At 33.5% G+C, this 23,038-nt stretch overlaps 1 protein-coding gene across 2 annotated transcripts in view; it reads right to left on the bottom strand.

Moving 5' to 3' along the window:
* Positions 1-23,038, bottom strand: part of Asta-r1 (allatostatin A receptor 1) — a 119,724-nt gene that overhangs the window by 65,957 nt on the left and 30,729 nt on the right. For both annotated transcript variants that reach the window (XM_076437006.1, XM_076437005.1), the window contains exon 5: positions 18,512-18,757. In XM_076437006.1, the coding sequence (XP_076293121.1) occupies positions 18,512-18,757 (246 nt within the window). The remainder of the gene's footprint in view (positions 1-18,511; positions 18,758-23,038) is intronic.

The raw sequence follows: 23,038 nt of genomic DNA, 5'->3' as shown, positions 1-23,038 counted from the left end.
AAATAACGCTAAAATAATGTAAATATAAACTATAGACTGTAACAGCATTTCTTGATCGAAACGATTTATAAGAGTCGCATTCTAAAATCGGACATTTCATACGCAACAACCTAATACTTGAAAGCATAAATTAAAGAGATAAATGCCCCAACGCGAAGCTATTAATCAGATCGAAACGGAAGTAGAGTGGTCATGAAAAATGATTGAAGAAGCGTTCGGTATTGTATGCGAAGAATGGATGGGACGCTAATTTATCCGAAACTTCTCAATGCCCGACGGGTCACCTGGTGCCTCGTTTCATCTTCGTACTCCGTTCCCATCTCCGCGCATATTTGAACTCGCTCGCTGTTTTTATCCGACATGGAGTAAATCTCTTCTCGCGTCCATCACCGCGAAACGAAATTGGGTGGTAGCACTCCTCCTTGCTAAATCCTATTACACCGCTCAGGCCATTTTGATACAAATCGTTTTTCTGTGCGCGACCGAAACGCTGCGCCAATGCAATTACACGTTGCCCCGAAACGATATTGCCAAGACAAATTCTCGAATCGCAGGGATTCTCTCCGCATTGATTGACCGCCATTTTCTCCTATACGTGCTGCAGGATTTATATGTAGATTTTCTCCTATACATGTTGTAATAATTTAACCTTTAGCAGTCAGAGGGGTAACTCAGAGATTTTATTTGAATAATGTTTCATTTTAATTACTAGGCTGAGGATTTTATGCATTTATGATAAAAATGGCTGGATGTAATTTAAAACAGTAAAACCATTAGGACGATTTAAGAACATCCATATGTTACATTGAATTTATTACAATTGTTAAAGATACGAAGAAATTTTTATATGGTGCCCGCATCTTGTAATTAACGAAGAAAATGTTTATTTTTCATAAAGATCCACAATCTATTAATTACATTGTTCAAATAAAATAATAAATAATTTCACCTCAAGGAGAGGTTATTGAAGCAATTAATTATTAAATTTAGATATGCTAATTTTTGCAGTTTAATGATTATAAAGTTTAGCTGCATTCGCTTTTAAACTTGTTCTTTAGTACACGAAATAAACAGAATTGTGGAGAATTATTTGATCAAAAGATGAAATAAAAAGTTGGAATTGAAATACTGAAGTGATATTGAGAAAATTATTTGACTGTGTCAGACTATTAGACATTTTTAATTATTAGTTATATTTATACTTATATTTATACACTAAACATTGCTGTGTCATGACTCACAATATTGTTTACATTATTAAATATGTTGCCATCTAATCAATTACTACACATTTAAGTATTGTATGAGATTTTGTATCAACTTCACATCCATGAAATGAAAAAAATCATATACAATGGAATTATTCTAGGTCGGAAGAAATGTTTAATTTTCAAGTTTAAATAGCTTCGACTGCAATGTCTAATCTTACAATTTAATGTTAGTTAGTTCTAAATGTCTGTCACTCTCTGCCTGTTTCGTCATGTTGCCGAGTCTCGACAGTTTCTCATTAATCGTTGCACAAACTCCACACTCTCTTCAACGCAAAACTAAAATTTTTATAACATTTAACTCATATTTTTAAAGCTAGCATTTTTATAACGTTTGCAGCTACATACTCCTGCGACACAATTGTGTCTTTTTAATTGAAAAGGTATTACTTCGACTGTTATCTTTTTTCTCTGCAGAAAATGCTGTTTTATTTTACACTAAAGATTCACTTTGGATGAAAATGCGTACGTTCATATATTTCCAAACATTTACTGAATGATAATATTATTTGTAATTATTAGACTGAGGATCTTTATCTAACATGAAAATTGTCTGCACCGATTACAGAGTATTCGAACCAACTAAAAATTTGTTTCTCCATTTAATAATTCTGATAATGTTAATGTACCGATGCTCTTAATTAATTTTATCTTTGTACTGTTTCATGTTTTACCTAATCCTTTCTATTCTGAATGAAAAAAAGTTATTAAACGTGAATCAAGCTTAAATGGTAATTTTAAAAATATCGCAGGCCCTTAAACATTGTTCAAATTATGTAAATTATATTATATTGTGTAAATTATGTTTCTTCCAACATTTTGTAACAAAGGTGTTATAAAATGATACGATAAAAACAGAATGTTAAAGGCACTAAAAATTAAATAGAGAATATTGGAAATAACGGAAATATTGTAGAAGTTATAATTGTCTCTTAATCTAAAAACATCCAGAAAAAAGAACGTAAACTCTAGCTTAACGAGTTTGTTAATAAACTGTGTCTTACAGATGCTAATTTACATCAACAGCCGCAGAGTGGTGGTGTGCGCAACACACAAGACTGAAGTTTGCGTCTAATCTCCTTAGAATTTGAATTTAATTAACACACAATGACATGCATCTTTGGGTTAAGACGCTGTTACCGTCTCGTCTATCATCCCTCATGCTCGTCCAACATCAAACTTGTTTTGATACGCATACATAGTTAAATACAGTAGAATCTGGATTATTCGAACCTAGGTTATCCGAGCCAGTGAATTACAGATTTCGAAGAGACAGTCTTCGATTGATAAAACATTAAAGATTGCTTTAACAAATAAGTTTTGTTAACATTAATTGTATATGCATACTTAAATTGTTTATCGTATACATATACATATGTACATACATATATTTTGTATTTAATAGTAAGTTTTGTGAAGTTTTCCCGAAATAAGTTATACTGTTCTGTTATTTGTAGGTAAATTCCAAAACTCTGTGTTTTCTATTTTTCTAATGCGAAACACAGCCGAATAATCTAAGATGTGAGCGTTAACTGATCGTAAATGTTGTTTGAACTTGTTGTTAACAGATCGATTTGAATAAAGAAACATCGAAAAATAACTGTTTACGTTGTTCTTTCAATTTGACACCGAGGAACAAATTCAGTTCGTGAAATGAGGGTTCCATGAGGGTTAATAAGTAATTTTAAAACTGTTCGATTACCTGTGTGTGATCCACCTCGGTCCCAATTGGTTCGGATAATCCAAGTTCTACCGTACTACTGTTTTTACTTATAAAATAACATCGTCAAGGATGACATTGGAAATATGCCTATAATCCTATATTAAATTAGAAAATCTTTAATTTATTCAAGTTAAAGGATTATGATTCGTATACAGTAGATCCAAGAAGTATTTGAACATAAAATTTCCCATTCTCCAGGAATTGTAGATATTTGAAGTGTGATCTATTTCGTTAAAAAAATGGTACAACAATATACCTGGACCATAATATTGAGACCCGGACCTCTTCTTATTATTGAGCCCTGTATTATTTTATTTCCCACGGACAGACTGTTTTACGAAATTATACATTCGGAAGAGATTGTATTTTTCTCGTCTCGTTAACTAAAAAATCGTACAAAATCGTTTTTATTATAAGTAGATTCATTTATTAAAGGTATAGTGGTGGATAGATAAAATCATGTAAATCTTACTTTCAAACATCGCACGGTTACCCTTATGCAATTTTTCACTCGCTATCCTGATGTGGATAACGTTCGATGCCGCGAACCGTGAAGTTATTACAAAGATAATGTCAATTTCCCTGAAGGCAGAAGATCGAAGGGAGCATCACGTTCTCGAGTTTTCATATTCAGTCCTTGTGCATATTGTTCACCAGGCTTCCCACCGATAGATCCCTTATCTACGTAGAATACTTTATTACAATAAATCGTTTGACAGTCTCCTCCATTCCCAGAAAAGAATTTTGTAACATTGCCACATCGTCGCTGACATTTTTCTGCATGAAAGTCACTGATCACTAGACTGCGGATTTTATGCATTTATGACAAAAATGGGTAAGCACAATTTAAAGCAGTGAACATATTAAAAAGATTTGAAGACATCAGCGTATTGGTTTCAGCTTAATCAGATAATTAAAAGAAGAAAGAAATTTTTATTTCACTCCGATGTCTTGCAATCAATGCAAACATTTTTTATTTTGCATAAAGATCCGCAATCTACTGATCACGCGTTACGAAACAAATTTTTAACTCTTAACTGGTATACTAGGATCTCTCATGACTCCTAGACATTTTTTTACACTAACTTTTAGCTGTGTGTGTATTGTACGATAATTAAAAATATTAAGACTCTTCAATTTCTTTGGAACTTTCTTTATGAAAGATTCTTGGTTCCATTACGAAAAACTTTTATCCTAAATAATACTGTAATGAATAGACTGCGGATTTTTGTGCAAAATAAAATTTTTTAAGCTGATTGTAAGAAATGGAAGCTACATGACAATGTATTTCATCTTTCAATTATCTTAACAAGTCGAAAATAATGTAATAACATTCTTAAGTGCATCTAATGTACATTTACAATTTTATTTTTCACCACAGTCTAGTTATGAAATGCCTACAAATTTTTTAATAACTTCTGTGTTTGTTCTATAACTGTTATTTTTTAAAGTTTGTATCAATTCCAAGACAGTTGCAGAACCGATTCTCCAATTTAATACAGAGTGCCTCAAAAATGTTGCATTTCGGTGATTCTTAAGGAACGGAATGGAAAATATTAAATAAATCTACGTATAAATCTCTTAATTGTAATTTAAAAACGCGCTACGGATTTTCGTTCGAACGTATTTCCGTAATTCCCGGCAGAAAGGTTTTCTTGAATGCATTCTGCTAATTTGTAACCTAAAATGTTACCACTTATTCTTACGACCAAGTGTCTAATGATGAAAATAGCAGGGTATTAATGTCGAATCATCGATTAGCAGTTAGAGGAGTTACGTGAAGCGTGAAATTGTTTTAGAGCGGATTCTCGAGGCGCTTCAGTGCAATTACGGTTCGTTTTTCAGAGTTCTAGCGTAATCTGATGTCAAGTGTTCGATCCGATTCTGATTTATGGCCCGGCCTCGTTCCGTTAGCATCAGAGTAAACTGCTATTCGATTCCCAGACGTTTTCCGCGCCAAGAATTCCCTGCCTCGCCTGTCTGCTGGCCGACTTAAACATTTGAAAATTCTTATTTACGAATAATATGCCACAGATTACCATTATTGGATGGAACCGTGGTCTATTCCCCACATAGGAATATCGCTTATACTCTAAGGGATATCGTATGTTAAGTCACAACGGTCCTCCGTGTAGAATAAACTCGAAACGGCGAAATTCCGGAACTGATCCTACACACTCGTTCCCTGCGCTATCTCTCGATACGTTTAAACTTATGCTTTGCCTACAGTGTACCCTTTTACCATTTGTACCGAGCTTCTTTTGATCATTGCCAGATATCTTGTATTTCTACGACCTCATTTTGGGATTCTTGCTGCGATAGCAGATATAATCTGCTACGAATAACGAAATTACTCGGGCGATAAGATTCTGTATTAAGGATCTTACATTTATTCTTTTGTGGGCGAGTTTAAATAAAGTAAAATTACAGAACAAGTGAAACAGGTGGTACGCGTGGCACAGAACGTGTTAAAATTAATAAAATGGTGCCCTTGTTAGTTAACATTTATACCAACCTAGAAGTTAACGTGATTAACTCATGCCAACGTGAAAAATTACTCCCAACAATAACAATGGGAAAGAATGATTTCTGGAAATAGAGCAGACAGACGTTCTCGTTAAAAGAAAATCGTCGCTTCCGCCAATCTCATTAAATTGTAACTGATGCTTTTACATCTTCTCTTTCCATCAATATGCGGAGGAGACGACCCTCATTTTCATTTCAGACACGTTAATTGAGTCAGCACAGTTCGCGCGTTTCTTCTTTTTCATTCAAAGTTGGGTGCCCTATAAGCAGTCGCGTATGGCCTAATGAAAAAAGTTTCGAAACCCTTCGTTCCGGAGACTCCATTACCATCAACATGCAGACGTGACGCGTTCGAGAAATCTGCACCCTATTTATCCCTTTATCTCCTCACCTAATCCCGGATATACCGAAATTCCTAAACACCACTGCTCCAGAAAAGCAATTCAACACAAATATGTATGTACTACTATGTACACTACTATGCAAATGAAAGAAGCACCCAGTATAATTACAAGATATAATGACTAGACTGCGGATTTTATACATTTATGACAAAAATGGGTACATACAATTTAAAACAGTGGAGGTATTAAAAAGATTTAAGAAGAGTGTAATTTTTATTTGGCTCCTGTGTCTTGTAATCAATGCAAACATTTGTTATTTTGCATAAAGATCCGCAGTCTAATAATGACAAACAATATCTTTATGTGGAAATTGTATTGTACAATGATTGATTTATTGCATTTAAAGTATTAGATAATCCGCAGTAACACATATGAACCGTTTATTTTGAAAGTAGCCTAAGTCTATTTTCGAGAAAAATCAAGTTTGCGATTTTAATATTTACGTTTCTACATTATCTTTTCATTCTGAAGCAAATTGTAACTAATATATTTAAAATCACAAAGATTTTGTAAAAAGGAAATTAGCTGGTTAATAGACTGACACAAATTTTTATTTTGAAAGTGTTTGAAAGTTGTTTGATAGACCATAAATTCTTAGTATGTATCAGGACATTTGTTTTTACCGAATGAGAGAAATTTTGACATCATAGAAATGTCATTAAAGAAAAATAATTTACTGTTTGTCCCCCAAGATTATTATAATGTTATCAAGAAGGGTTGCTTGCAATTCCCACCCCTAACAAATTAAATGATTTTTTTCTACCCTTAATATAATAATTTGATCACGATGGTGAAAAAAATGTATGATATGAAGGAGGTAAGTTCGAGTATTTTCGTTTTTTTTTTATCCGAATATCTTAATTAACAACCGAGAAAAAAAATGATACAGTTAAGGGTATTTACCCTCATATCATCCTTATACGAAGGGTTAGCGACTTAAAATTTTAGGGGGTTATCTTTCAACCTTAAACCATTGTTTAACTAGGCCCTTTGTATTGTTACAGTTACTCGTACAAAATATTTCCAACAGTCTAGAAAGACTAATTTCCAGAAGAATCCTGTTCTATTTCGAGCATCCCTTGATTAATCAACATCCAGTTGTCTACTTCAACGTGATCTAATTACACGTTAATCTCAGCCGATTGCAAACACAACAAGTCTTTAAATTAGTTACACAATAACTTCGTTAATGGGAAGTTAACAGAGCTGACGCTAAGCTACCAAAAAACTGGGGACTTCCCCCAGGATCATAAACATAGGTACAACGTCGCATCATTAATCAATGTCCCCGGTGCTCCGGGGTGCAGAGAGGTGAACAAGAACCGTGCAACAGGCTAACAAAACTCTCCGAAAATAGATCTTTATCAGCAGAAAAGGATCGCGGAAGCCCCCGTCTTCCTGACTTTCCATTCGATGCTCCGAATGATCATGACACGACTTGTCGACAGTAATTTGCCGAGTAACAAGACAAATGTTCCACCGTTTTACAAATGTTCCCGAGCGTAGCCAAGAAGCGGCAGCGCTCCCTCGTCGACCTCCCCTTGCTTTTAATTTCGTTCACCCATAAACACGCCGCCCATTTCTTAAACCTGTGGGAGCACTTTACTCGGATGTCGCGTTATTTATGTCCGGCGCCTATGTCGCAGACCATTCGAGCCATCACACTGCACAGCCCGACTATGCAGTATGCACGCGGTTCGCTTTTCTTTACGGAACTGAGAGAATATTCCGTAAACCCTTGCAAGCATGAAAACGTTGCTATCGCGAAAATTGTTTCATTTTGAGATCGATATACGGGACGTCTTCTTTAATTTTGATAACGTAAACCTTTTTTATGTGTAATTTGAATGGCATCAAGAGTTGTTTTTCAAACGTTGTTTCTTCTCGTAGTTTTCTAGATTATCGATGTTTCTTCCTTTAAATCTGTGGTTGCCAGGAAAAACGCCGCATGTCACAATTTCAAAAAGTTTCAATTTATGCATTAATTGAGATTTATATAATTAGTGTAGGATTTACGTCTTTATTAGAGAAAAAGTAATGGAAATAAATTCGAGAGGCTTAAAAACATAATGCAATTGAACCGATATACTATGGCAAAGCATTAGTAACCAAAACTTTAAACAGCAATATCTCGAAAGTGAAATTATGTGATATGCTGCGTTCTTCCTGACAACCACAGAAATAACTACACATATTTTCGTGTTGTATCGCGTAGCTCATACAAAATACTGTAATATGACCTTCAAATGACCTATAACTTCGATGATGAAGGTAAAACTTAAATTTCGTTTGGAGAATGCAGGCTTTGCGTGAAATGTTAACACCTGTAAATCTTTAGAAAGTGTCTTTTGTAAGTTCCTCATTTACAAGGTTGTCATCTCCATTTTTGAGTTTTTCTATCATCAACTTGTAATTTTATTCGTATCTATTAAGATATTATAATGTATGTTAACTATTTTCACAATGAAGTTTGTTTAAAAGTAAAATTAGAGATGTAAATAAAAAACTGAAAACAGCACCTTAAAGATCAGCTTTCTCGAATGACATGTACAATACAATAAACCTGTAGATTAAAACCCCTTTTGTTACACACAAGGCTTCATAAAATTTGCATTCCGAAATTGGATATTTCGTATGCAACAAACTAGTAATATGGTGTGAATAATTTTTAGCATATACATATAACTCTTCAGAGATTTCTAGGTTAATTTAATATTTCTAACCCTTATCTGTGTTTGATATCAATTTGATACACTTTTATGTATATGTGTGTATATGTATGTGAAAACCTTGGCACCAAAATGTAACGTATCCCTTGTCGCTAGCACTGAACGCAGGAAAGAGTAGCGAGTAAATAAAACACTTAAACTAGTGTCGATTGCAATACTAATCCAATAATAAAAGTTATCTGTATTTAATTATTTTTTATGACGCTGTGACCAACATATTCGTTGCATTTTTTTATTGAAATGATACCAAACAAGATGCAATTTATATATATCATGTTCACTTTTTTTATTCACAATACTGTAGAACCGAACAAATCAGTGGAACATGAGTGTTCGTATAATAGAACAGTTACCTAGCTACATAATCGCAATAATCAGAAAAATGTCACAAACATATTCTAATATAATTACTTACTGATCAATTATTTCACATATAATTAAAAACTTGTTTTGCAAAAGTTTTGCCTTTGTTCGAGTGTTTGATTCCCTCAAAAGTACCCTCTGAGGTAGTGGGGAAACATTTTTCACAAATATCGTGCACATTCGTCTCGAGGCACTACTGTAATATGCTCTGCAAGTTGATTTATTATTTATTTATTTCTGTGGACGATGCAAATAATTGTTTTCAAACCTTATCTTATCTTGTCACTGTTTTTCATTTTCAAAAAAGGATTTTATTCGAAGAGAAAGTTCTACATAATATATTTACATCGATTGTTTACTGTTGTGCCTATTTGATATCAAAGAACAAATTAATATGGGAATATGAGACACGGATAAGAGTTAAATAGATTGTGAGGTCAATTTTTACACACTCACGTTGTCCTTATTGAACTGAACAACTTTTGTTCGAAACGTTTCCCAAACTTTCGCTCGTATTGAAAATTTCTGCTGCATGAATCAAGTCATTATAACTTTCGCTATATGTAACATTTCGGAAACGGCTTGAAACTTGAAACAGAAGTTACTGACAACGGAAGTTATCGAACCCGTATACTAAAAAAATGGTGAAACTTTTTACACAAGAGCAGAACAATGTTTAGAGTATCTTTTTTCGTGCTACTTCTCGCGTTAAAGGGGTGAAACCAGTCCTTGAAAAAATTTCAATATTTCCTTTTGCGTGAAATATTTCAAGAACAACAAATGATATTTGAAAAAGGTCAACACAAAACTTGCATGGTATTATTGTATCTACCGAACTGTGTCAAAAAATTTTTTCAAATGCATGCCTCAAAAAAATAGAAACAAATGCATTTCAAAAATTTTTGTTTACAAAGTTTGGTGGACACAAGACTACCATGCAATTCTTTCTTTTTATATCATTTGTTGTTCTTGAGATATTTCACGAAAAAGAAAATATTAAAATTTTTTAACTGGTTTCACCGTTTCACCCCTTTAATGCGAGAAGTATGAGGCATAACTTATTCTACCTGTGTACGAAGGTTCATCAGTTTTTGAATTTATGAGTTCGATAACTTCCTTTGTGAATTTTATGATAGCCACATAAAAGCTTAAAAATGTACTCCGTGATCTACATGGAAAATTTAAATCGATGTTAAAATACTCTCCATACGGATAACCAAGAAAGTTCACGCTCTTTCAACAGAAAGAGAAAAATGACATAAAAAGTGAATCATGCGACCTTTAGATAAGTATGTAGTTATCTTCTGCTTCTATTACATCTCGTTCCATTGATCCGACAACTTGTATATTTCTTTATTGCAAAAGTTTTCGCTTTAGGTATCAGAAAACTGTTTAAACTTCCTTTCGATGCCTGGTTGATTTTGAGATTTCCGATTATAGAAATTCATTGGTATAGGTCAGAAATGTGTGAGAAAGTTACAACAGTAATTTTTGTGATACACGTTGTCTTTTCAATTCAAAGTTGGGCATTAATCAATTACAATTTTAATCAAGATTGATTGATTGACGATTAAAAAAGGCAATCATTGAAAAATGGACGATTGAATCAATCGATTGATGAAGTTAATCGTCAATCGTTGATTAAAATAAGAAATCATCGAAAATTCGGAGACTAATTTAATCAATTGTTGAAGTTAATCTCCACATGGTCTATCCATAAATTCTAATAACGAGGGAGAGAGAGACAGAGAGCGGAGATGGAGAATTGACAGAAAAATATCTCAACGTTATACAACGGTATACAGTTTTAATTCCGTATTTCATTTCGAAATTTCAGCAATTAATCATTAATCAATTATCCGATTGACGATTGCAATTGAAAAGAATGTAATCGTTAACCGCAATTAACGACTAAAGTAGGAGTTTAATTGTTAATTGCGATTAACGATTGAAGTAGAAATTTATTCGTGAATCGTTGATTAAATTTTTGCCTGACTCTGGCGGATTTTATGCATTTATTGCGAAAATGAGTACGTGTAAATTGAAATAGTAAAAACATTAGAAGAATTTAAAACTACTGTTATATTATTATCAATGTATTAAACATATTTTGAAAGAATATAAATTTCTATTTCACTCCACTTTGTTACAATGCAGGTAGAAAGTTTTTATTTTGCATAAAGATCCGCTGTCTAATCACTGAATAAACTGCTTCGATTTTATATGACTTTTAGGAGCAGTGATGTGGCAGTTCATGTGTTACACGATATACGAAGACATTACTAGCGAAGAAGCTGGACAGTAAGCGAGAAAAAAGGGAACTGAGTCGTTCGAGTTTATTCCTCCGTCGAGAGAAACAAAGCTTCTGTGTGCTTGCCAGCCAACAGGGTGCTCGTCGAAGCTTTTGATGTTTCATGAAAATCTCACCGCGGGAGATCGATATCGCGAATGTCGCGGAAAAATCTGGCTCGCAGGAATTAGAGTCGCGCGACTCTGGGGTGGGAAAACTTGGATCAACTTCTTGCCACGTTCGGGGTATTTTTAAATTAATATTTTATAGATTAAACTCAGATTAATCCATTCGCTGCGTTCAGCAAATTTTTGGATTAATATTTTAGGAGTTGAAGGGGACCTGCGTTGTCGACGAATCGAGGGAAGAAACTTCTGCGATTTTAATACAAAATGTGCCTGAACTGAAAAAAATAGGTGACAAATCTCGAGTGAAATTTTATTTCAATTTTCTTTGTATCTGAAAAGATTGAACTAGACTTCTATAAATTTTTATATTTGATTGATTGAAATTGTGGAAATTTTACTGAATGAGAAATATAGGGTAATATCGATGATTTGTTAATTATTTTCTTCCAGACAAATCTAGAAGTATTGAAATTGTATCAAATTTTATTAAACTATGCTGTACGTCTTCTTTTACTTTTTCTTCAATGCTTCGAAATATTAATGGGATAAAAATATATAGGATTTGTTAGAAGAAGTATTTAATTGTTATAATTATATTGTGAATTTTTGTTCTTTTGATTGTATTCTGTGCAAAAATTTCTGTAAGACTTCTATAACAGTAAATAAACAATCAGCATGTAAATTAAAAACCAGTTTATGGCAAAATGATTACTAGACTGCGGATCTTTATACATTTATGGCTACTTAAAATGTTGAAAAAATGCTAGAATATAAAATTCCACAGAATTTAATACGATTTTTACTCATTTCGGATCTATGGAGGCTACTATCACTGAAAATAAGATTTTACTTGTTCGCTCTTTCCTGATTTGCCTGCAAAAATTAAAAATTGCATAAACATCCACAATCTAGAAATTAAATTTAATTCGTGTCCTACTCTTTTCAATCAGCATTTCATGAAATCACAACTAAAATAAAAAATTTGTTACACATTTATTCATTAATTTATTAAATAATTCTTCTTTAGTTTGAATTTTGTTGTATTTTATACGCACAGACAAATTTATGTCCCACAAAATCTGGAATCTCTTACAGTTACATCTGATATGATTAACGGGAGAGTGAACTATCTGGTATACAATTTCAATATTTATCGATATAATTGATTATGTCATACTGCACAAACTTGAGAATTCGAACGTTTTTTAATAGAGCACTCCACCGCATTCATAAGACTGCAGCAAATGTAATGCACGAAAGGGATAAGAAAGTGGGAAGCTCGGGAGAACAAGATGGCAAACAAGAAAGAGAATGAAAGAAAAGTAGTTGGAAGAAACTAGTCCACTCGCGTTTGTAGCTCGTCTACTGTGGAGAGACGAATGCGTTACATTCACGAGCATTGTCTACTAGATGGACAGTGACGTTTTATAATTGTACTTTTGGGTGTAAGAATGGCTCCAAGTCACGGAGAGATTCTTTTTTTCCTAGGTGCTCAAATAAATTCTCCACTCTTCCCTGCACATGGCATGTTAATTTCGTTGCAGTGATATGAAAATTGACGGAGTGATAGCAAATTTTGTGAATCGATGTTGGGCTAGCCAACCGAGCATGCATCTAGGTCAAATGTAAATCATTCTGTTTAAAGTATCCATTGTACGATCAATTAAACAATAGTACTGAACACTTCATCCAAAACGTGAAATGCATAAACTGAGTATTTATATTTGAATACAAAGGAACTTAGAGGAAAACTGAAGTTGAATAGCAATTTATTTCTTTGATTGGGATTGAATTGGAGTTCCATTAATTAATGATATAAAAATTATTTAAAATCGTAGTAAAATTGATTACTTTTTTATGTTTTATATCTATGGTATTGCTGTAAATGCACAAAATCAGAATAAAATTTAGAAATAACTCGACGAAAATAAAACTATATTTTTTTCTAATTATACGTGATACTGAAGAAATAATAAAAAGTAGCAGCATGAATAGATTCCGGATTTTATGCATTTATGACAGACGTGAGTAGGTGCATTTAAAACATTGGAAAGATTGAAAGACTTTAAGAGTATTAATATATTATTTTCATCATATTAAAATTATTCGTGAAAGATATAAATATGTCCATTTACTTTCTGTGTCTTACAATTGATACGCAAACTTTTTATTTTGCATAAAGATCTGGAGTCTAGTAATGAACAATATTCTTTGATGTATTCTCTTTTGTCCCGTACAAGGTTATCGCCTACTTCTTCAAGATAATAACGATTAAATAATGATGATCTTTTCTAACAAGATTACAGTTACAGTAAAATTGATAATTGATGTATTATAAAATATCTCATAAAATAATAAAAGTGTAAATAAAAAGTAAGAAGCAGATATAAAAATCGTCAAATTTTTACTTCTAAAACAATAGTGTTATCGGTATAAAAAAATCTAACACAAGTGCTAGGTACTTGCATGGAAAATATCTATACAAAAAATAATCAAAACCAGCACTTGGTCCCGCGATATTTTTTTTATCGTACTTGAAAACATGGTCCGTAGAAAACTCGTTTAAGCTCGCGCGACCGTCTGTCAAGTGTAAATGCATATCGATTCCATTAAATTTTTAATGTTTTCATTAGACATGGAATCGTGTTTCGCAGCGATTAAAAATTGCAAACGGTTACAGTACCAACTGTAATTTCTCTTTAGATGTATAGATGATTTAGTATTTACAGAAAATCGTTATTTTTATGAACTTTTAAAATTTTTTAGAAGACTTTTGTTTAGATTCTACCTCGAATCCTTTGAGTGAAATTGTGTGAATGGGTTCATTTACGACAAACATGATGATTGCGAGAAGGATGTTCGGCGTTTCGAAAAAATTTTATCATTTCAATGTAATTTTCTACTTCCCCGATACGTGTAGTCTAATATAACATTTTAAAACAAATAATCACAGCCCTTGGGCATATAACACTGTCCAACAAATTTCAACTTTTTTTATGATTTCAATATACTGTTGGGTCCTTCTTATAGACTTTTTTGCGCTGATTCCGAATCTGTCCTTAATTTTTCTCCTATACGCACAGTTTTTGAAAAACATGGCTTTGGAAAAAAAACATATTTTTCAACTTTAAACAAATATTGTGATGTTATTATAAAAGATATTGAATTGTTCTTTACAGCAAAAGATTCTGTAGACTTTCCCGAATACATTGATATCCAATATTAATACGTTATGATTGTTTAAACATGTTTAAACAATTATTAAAGACGGAGAGACACCACTTTTGCACCAATTTTTGAGGATATTTTTCAATTTATCTCAAAAAATTAGGGTCCAGCGGAAAATTGAACTATACCACGCGATAGAGCAGACTTTTATCTTGAACGGTGTTGGACAGTGTAATTTAACAACTGACTGTATTATAAATCGGGTCCGATGCAGATCACCGACACAAATTTCCCGGACACGGTTTCCACCAACTCCAGAATCTGGAGTCCAGATTGGACCGACAACAAATTTGATCCACAACGACTTGAGACGACCACAGTATGTATTATCATATGAATTATATGTATTATCATACACACACATACACTGTGGCACCGACGAGGTACTATTAAAGACTGCCAGCCTTATGGGAGTTCGTGTCACCCGAATATTTCGGTGTTCTCTTACGCCTTCTAGGATATATTCTGACTGGAGTGAGAGAGAGAAGGCCATCGACATGATCTCGTCGGTGCAGAAGGCTACTGAGGAGATTCTCGTCGGTGAGAAGGTAAATCGTCACGTCAGCCAATGGGGATTAATACCGAAGGAAACGGTCGACAAACTATCTTTTCCACGCTGTTTATCGGTATGTACAGTAAGGAGCGAAACTGAACCAATAACCACAAGTTTTGTATAAATCATTATTTATTGCTAGGAATATAGAAGAATAACAAAAAATCAACATTATAATTATTCTTATCATAGTTAGAAGTAACTTAAGAAATTTTTTTCAATAATTAATGTCTCCTCGTTTAGCAATGACAACAAAAATAGATTGACCCGGTTTTGCACCGGTCCCTACAAGAAATGTTTACGTGGCATGTTCTAGTAGTATGTTTACATGTAGCACTTTGGTATGTTTACAAACTATTAGTCTACGTCTTAACACTCATTTCTTCGCAATCAGTCGAACGGAAAAGCACGCAAGTAAAGTAAGAATAAATATGAAGTCAATTGCTCCAAATTGTGTAAGAAAAGTCATTTCTCTTTTGAATGACGGCTTGTCAACGCGTAAGACAGCGAAAACTTGCAGTGTTAGTCAATCGACAGTGCAGAGAATAAGAAAAAAAATACTGTAAAAGTATATTATTAAATGTTGGAGGAAGACCAAAAATATTATCACCGCAGGATGAACGAAGGATTTGATACGGTTTGTCACATCTGGTGAAGCTTCAAGTTCCATTATGGCTGCAAAATTATTAAAAGAAGATACGAATATACAAATAAGTCAGTGGATAGCACGAAGAACCTTCAAAGGAGCTGAGTTTAGAAGCATTAAGAAAATAAAGAAGCCAATGTTATCGAAAAAAAATATTAAACGTCGTTTGGAATTTGCTACAAAATATAAAAACTGGACAACTACAGACTGGGAACGGGTTATTTGGTCAGACAAGACCAAAATTAACAGAATTTGTTCAGATGGCAAGTCTTGGTGCTGGATTCGTAAAAATGAAAAGCTTAAACCACGACATGTGAAACAAACGTTAAAGCATGGAGGTGGATCCCTAATGTTCTGGGGGTGCCTAACAGCATTTGGTGTTGGATCACTGCACCGAATTAATGGCATCATGAATCAGTACATGTGCAAGGATATTTTACAAGATCATCTCATAGATGCTGTTGAAAATATGCCTTTTGAAGAAAAAAAATGTAATTTTCATGCATGACCGAGACCCTAAGTACACTGCTAAAAGTGTAAAAATTTGGCTCGGTACTAAAAAACTTTCTGTTCTGGATTGGTCTGCACAGAGCCCCGACCTCAACCCCATAGAGAATCTATGGGGTTTACTAAAAAGACGACTTCGGGGGATTCATACGACTCCCAACCAACTTCAATCACAGATTTGTATGATAGAATTCAAGAACAGTGGGAACAAATATCTCCGGATTATTGCAAAAAATTAGTAGAAAATATGCCAAAGCGAATTAGTGCAGTTTTACAAGCACAAGGGTTGTGGACGAAGTATTAAAAATAAATAATATATTAAATATTTTGCCAAGTATTAGACGTGGTGCAAAACCGAGTCAATCTAATTTTGTTGTCATTGCTACACGAGGAGACATTAATTATTGAAAAAAAATTCTTAAGTTACTTCTATGATAAAAATAATTATAATGTTGATTGTTTGTTATTCTTCTATATTCCTAGCAATAAACAATGATTTATACAAAACTTGTGGTTATTGGTTCAGTTTCGATCCTTACTGTATGTCGATTAGAAAGGATCATCGACGATTACAAAACATCATCGACTATGTTGGGAATTTGTAGACAAAATCACCAACCATAAATGCTACTAGGTTCAAAACGAGAATATCCCCAGGATGAAGATTGATGACAGGCAGATTCTGACGACCATCAGCAGCTGTCAGTGCAATATGAAACGTGCGACAGTCAATGGGGATTAATACCGAAGGAAACGGTCAACGCACTATCTTCTCGACGCTGTTTATCAGTATGTATGTCGATTACAAAGGATCATCGACGAAACTCCCAGCGGCAATCGTTCGACGCACAAGCGCCAGGGCTCATTTGCGACACAGGATGGAAAATATAGGAAATTGCACTTGCACTGGAACGAGGAGTGTAATTTACAGCGGAGCTGGGTAGCCGAGGCCACTGTAGGCTAGACGATCCCTATGAGCGCACCCCGGATGGCCTTGGATTTTCAACTTGAGAATCTACGCCTACAGCGACACAAGTAGCGCTCGGAGAAGAGGGTAAAAAAGAAGGAAATGTGTTTTCAAAGCCCTCTGGCTCGTCCAGGAAACAAAGGAAGTTTTTTTGGGAGGTCGAAGAGCGAATAAGGTAAAAGATGTGTTTCACTCTGTCGCCATTATGAACGTCAAATTGCCTACGAAGTAATTAATCCTATCCTAAAACTCGGAGCGAAAATATCGGACCTCGGGCGAGACGCTAAAGTGAGAAAAAATCCTGATCCGAAACGTGGAAGCATGGAAATGTATCCCGATGCCAAAGCAATCCTTTCGTTCCATTAAAGTCTCTAAAATCGGAGACACTTCGTCGTGATTGGAAAAACGTGCAGAATTTTAATCGTTTTTGTTGCAACAATCAAGAAATTTTATGATGATTTTTGAAGTGCTTCGAAAACATGAACTTTAGTATTGGACTTATAATTGATACTATCCGAAACATAACACGGAAATTAAAAAAAATAATAACTCGGTATAGTTACTATTGAAAAATTGATCATTTATATGGTAAAATCGACAATTAATTAAAGTGTACTGTATAATTAATAGTCTCTGTTACAAAACAATCACTTGAATCAATTTTCGATTTTACATATAAATAAACGATATTTAAATAGAAACGTAACTACACTGAATTATTATATTTTTAATGAAGTATTAATCATTTCAAATTGCAAATACGTGCTTGACAACACTATGGACAAAATTATCCGTAATCAGGAAAAACAATATTTTTCGTGTCGTATAAAATACATATAAATCCATGTTTTGTTTAAAACTACGACACAATAATTGATCTGAAATTATTTAACAGTAACTACAAATGCCGAAGAATAAAATTGATTCATTTCTAATTTCTTATAAAAATTGTACGTGTAGGTACACCTTTTTTAACACAACTAGCATTAAATTATTATATTTAATAATTTTCTGTAGAAACGATTTCATGCTTTCCATAGTGGTCAGATAAACAATGTTTATGACGTTATTTTAGCGAGTGTGGTAGTTCTAATGTTTAAAAAAATTAGTTTCGGAGTATCTCGGTGGAAGAAGTGAAATCTGAATTTCATGAATGCAAAAATATAAAAATGGACCTACCTATAGTATGTCGCCAGTACTGGAAGCTCTTGTAGTCCTCGTCAATGGTCCCTGTCTGTTCTGATCCGGCCGAGGCGTGCAGTATATTATTTTCCGAAAAGCTTTCCGGAAACTATCGCTCAGGAAGGCGTATAGGAAAGGGTTGATGCAGCTGTTCATGTAGGCCAGGATGTGGCTGGCTATTTGCACCATTATCGACGTCGTTGTCAACGGGTACACGTCCAATGACTTCCTCACCAGAATCACCTTTATTAAAACACAAAAAGAATCGAATTAATTAACACTTGGACCCTTTAAATCATTAATAGAGAAAACTAGGAGATTTTTAATTCAGCTATTCAGCTACTGGGCATAGAAAACCAGTAACACAATTCCCACAATATGTATATTATCCGCACTATGTCATTAAGTAAAATTACTATAAAATAATTTTAGCGAGGCTTGCATAAGACGTAATATGCTTCGATATTACTGTTAATAGAACTTTTACTTAATTATCCACTGATTAACTGCTTCGACTTGTACTGTTTCTGCATTAAACAGCTGACTCGATGGTTACAAGTTTTAAATTAATTATTCTACACTTTATAAAATTTGATAATACATTCCTCGAGTGTGAAACAAATACATGTTCAGCTTATTTGGTAGTTAAAAATTTTATGAACTCATTATCCCGTAATTTCCAAAAATTAACAATATATATTATATGTGATAGTAGAAAATTTTGAATCCATTATTCCATAGTTCCCAAAACTTAATAATCATTTTCTATATGTATATAGTGTATAATAAATCTAGAATAAATAATGTATAATTTTCCTGGAGTACAAAAAAATATAGTTTATTTGATAGCTAAAAATGTAGAATCCATTATTCCGTAGTTCCCAAAACTTTTTGCATCAACTTGTCCTTTATTTTCCCAGTTCAAACTGCCGAACTAGCTCTCCACATTTGCATGATTTTGAAACAACCAAAGTGCTTTCCGATAACCGATTTTGAATAAGGTCCTCTGCTTAAGTAGTTGTGTAACTATGTACATATCAGCGCTCTTCGATCAAAATGGAGATTACCACTGAATACCGAGTAACTATTTTATTATATTTCAAGTATTCACCAAAAAAAAATATTTGTCTACGATCATTGATCTTCAACGACGTATTAGAGGTCCATATCGAAGTAAAAAAGGAGAAGTAGGTCCATTCAATTAGAATAACAATTCTTCGTCCAAGCAATTTCGATAAATGGCCCCGTAAATTATGCTACGCTTTTATTACATCGCTAGCAGAAGCTGGGGGAAACGTTGCACTCAGCAATATTCGCGATATCGTCCGACGACGATTGGATCATTTAATGACGCAGCGAGAGGTGATATACATACAGAAACTTACTTTCTGTCGCGATAAACAAGCTTCTTGTCTTATTCCCGGGGACAAACATGTCCCGACAAAACTCAATCAAATACGTCAAACGCGTTCGAGAGGCGAGCGATAATCCGCTGTGTTCATAAAAAGTTGCATTAATCTAAATTAATGGCCGATCTAGAAAAATGACTTGCTTCATATCGGTATTCAATGCATCTACATTGCTTTCTAAATGCTCAACAATGCCGAAAATGTAGATATTAATAAAATTTAATAAAAATTATAATTAGAACTAGCATTTAAAAGTGATCATTTGGTGGATATGATTTTCGATCGAAAAAATTACTAACTTTCTAGTGAACCCTGGCGAACCTATTTAACATTTATAAAAAAAAAATTTTTTTCAATGAAGAGCATTCTTTTACCTTGAAGATGCATACCTCAAATTTAGAATTACAGTTCGTCATTTATTAAATAAGTAATTCTTAATGGACTAGTGAAAGTTGTCGAAGATATTTCCCTTTGACATGGAATGTCTATTGAGTTCCAAATAGTTCCAAATAGATGTCGTCCTTTCATTATTATTGTTTAAAATGTCACAGATGCTTCAGTGGATATTGATGTTTGTCGAATGTATATTGCTCCTAATTAATAAGATTTATTATGAATTGTACAAGCATTTAAAAATCAACATTTTATGAATAGTTTCTTTTAAAACTGAATATGATTTTTCAGGCAGTTCCGACAATGAGACAAAAAAATGTTTTTAAAAAAAGTTAATCAACATTTAATATTGTATAATGTATATTTAATATTGTATTAGATGATTGCATAAGTTCGTTCCCGATTTGAAAATAAAATTTAATGGTTAAATTTTAAAGATTGGTTAAAGATTTGTTTAAAAATTTGGTTAAAGATTTGGTTAAAGATTGGTTAAATTAAAATTAAAGGATGGTAAATTAAAATTAAAGAATGGTTAAATTTTCTACAATTAGAAAAGAATGTATAATTGATTAGTAAAGTTGTATTCTTTAAAATTTAACCATTGAATTGAATCTTCAAATCGGACACGAACTTATGCAATCATTTATCACTTATGTATGTCATAATATTGTAGCTGATGTCAAAACGAATCCAACGATCTCCATTGGTGTACCCTTAATCCGGCGTTAGTTAGGTGGGGTCTCACAGACCCCAGAGATTTTAGATTGATCGTAACATTGTAACAACGCGTGACAGTTGTTAGGTATTTTTGAATAATAAAAATTTAATTTCGTGGATCTGCGTTTTTACTCTGATAAATTACAAGCCTCTTATAAGCAATGCCTAATCTTATATTTATGAAAAAGGTATTTATTTCTATAATACAATATATTATTTCGGGGGATCTGTGAGACCCCACCGTACCACTTACTATACATTTTCCCACCTTACCAACGCCGGGTTAAACTTCCAAATAGTGCAAAAATCTTAATGAACTGCTAGATCGGCCACCTGGACCTCTATGCATCAGGGGAATTGATTCGAGTTGAGGGGAAAAAGTTACCACTCTCTCTGCCAGTGACGAATTAGTCACGTGACATTGTGACACATGCACGAAGGAGGCGAAACGTGTTACGTAACCGGGCCGTGTCGGAAGCGTGGGGGAACAGCGTCGTAGAAGGGGAAGGGTAGAGTGGGAGAGAAGTTTGAAACTGGCAACTCGAGCGCGGGCACGGTATTGCATGCGGCAACATATTTTTTGCGACCCGATTCCACCGTTTCAACACTTCACCTTCCATTATCGTACCGGAGCTTTCACACCCACAACAAAACAAAGCATCTAGACTCGTGGGTTCAATATTTTTCAGCAAAAGATTCGTACTATCCGCAGTATCGTTCTTTACACCACATGAATCCTATGCACATGAATCCTTGTTTATTGTTCCATGGTCTATTTTTTGATAGTAAGGTGAATGTACCAGTGAGTGACCAATTAAGAGGAAAATCGTGCTATGAAGTGGATGCATATGAAATGTACGATTAGTAACAGTACGTTAAACAAACTTTATATAATATACATATACAGAGTGAGTCACGAAAAACAGGACACCTGAATTTCTTTGATGGTATGAAGGATAAACGAAAGTTTTTCAAAAGTGAAATGAAACCGTTCAAATATGATGATATCAACAGATCTTGTGATTATATATTTTTAACTTCATAATGTTGTAGCTGTGGTCAAGACGAGTCCAATGATCTGGTACACTCTGACCTACAAATTACTTTGAACTAGAATATTTTTGATAAAGCAGTGGTGAAACAAAGTTGATCAAATAAAGTAGTCAAACTATAGCTATTAAAGAATCCAAAGTCATTTGAAGGTCATATTGTACCACATCGATAAACCCGTCTTGCCATCGGCTACAACATTATGAAGTTAAAGATATATGGTGAACCACAAGATCTGTTGATATCATTTGTATTGTCCCCTATTAACGGTTTCATTTCCCTTTGAAGCTTTCATTTATCCTTCAAACCAACAGAGAAATTCAGGTGTTCTGTTTTTCATGACTCTCTCACCCTGTATAATATATTATAATTATAATTATATATTTATTATATATATTAATATATATACGATAAATAATAATTATACGATAAATATACAGTTAATGTTAACAAAACGTATTTGCTGAAGTAATCAAACACTGTCGTTAAGGGATCTCTCCTTTCGGGTTCGGATAGTCGAAGTTCGGAAAATTGACGCTCTACTGCAGGCATGTCAAACACACGGCCCTTCCGTTTTAAACTCCAAATTCACCCTTTTGCAAGTCTTTTTCACCTTTCTGTAAATCAATTTCGCCCTTTTGTAAATCAATTTCACCCATTAAGAATATTTAAAAATAATAATTTATTTAGACACACGTAAACGGTGTCATTACTGCGGGGGAAAACTCAGTACTCAATACGCTTCAATAAATACATATGTATTTTCATTTCTAAAATTTATTAATCAGAAAATGGCTACACTGAATATGCATGTCTACACTATTCTACACACAGTTTCCGCACATTAAAAATTAAATAAGTATTTGATGTACATCTTTGCAATAAATAAATTTAAATTAATAAATTTGAATAAATTCGATCTGATTTTTTTACAAAAACTTACTTAAAAATACTT

Source organism: Lasioglossum baleicum, chromosome 13, assembly GCF_051020765.1.
Source record: "Lasioglossum baleicum chromosome 13, iyLasBale1, whole genome shotgun sequence".
NCBI lineage: Eukaryota > Metazoa > Arthropoda > Insecta > Hymenoptera > Halictidae > Lasioglossum > Lasioglossum baleicum.
Note: the sequence above shows the minus strand (reverse complement) of the source record. Positions and strands in the feature narration are given on the sequence as shown.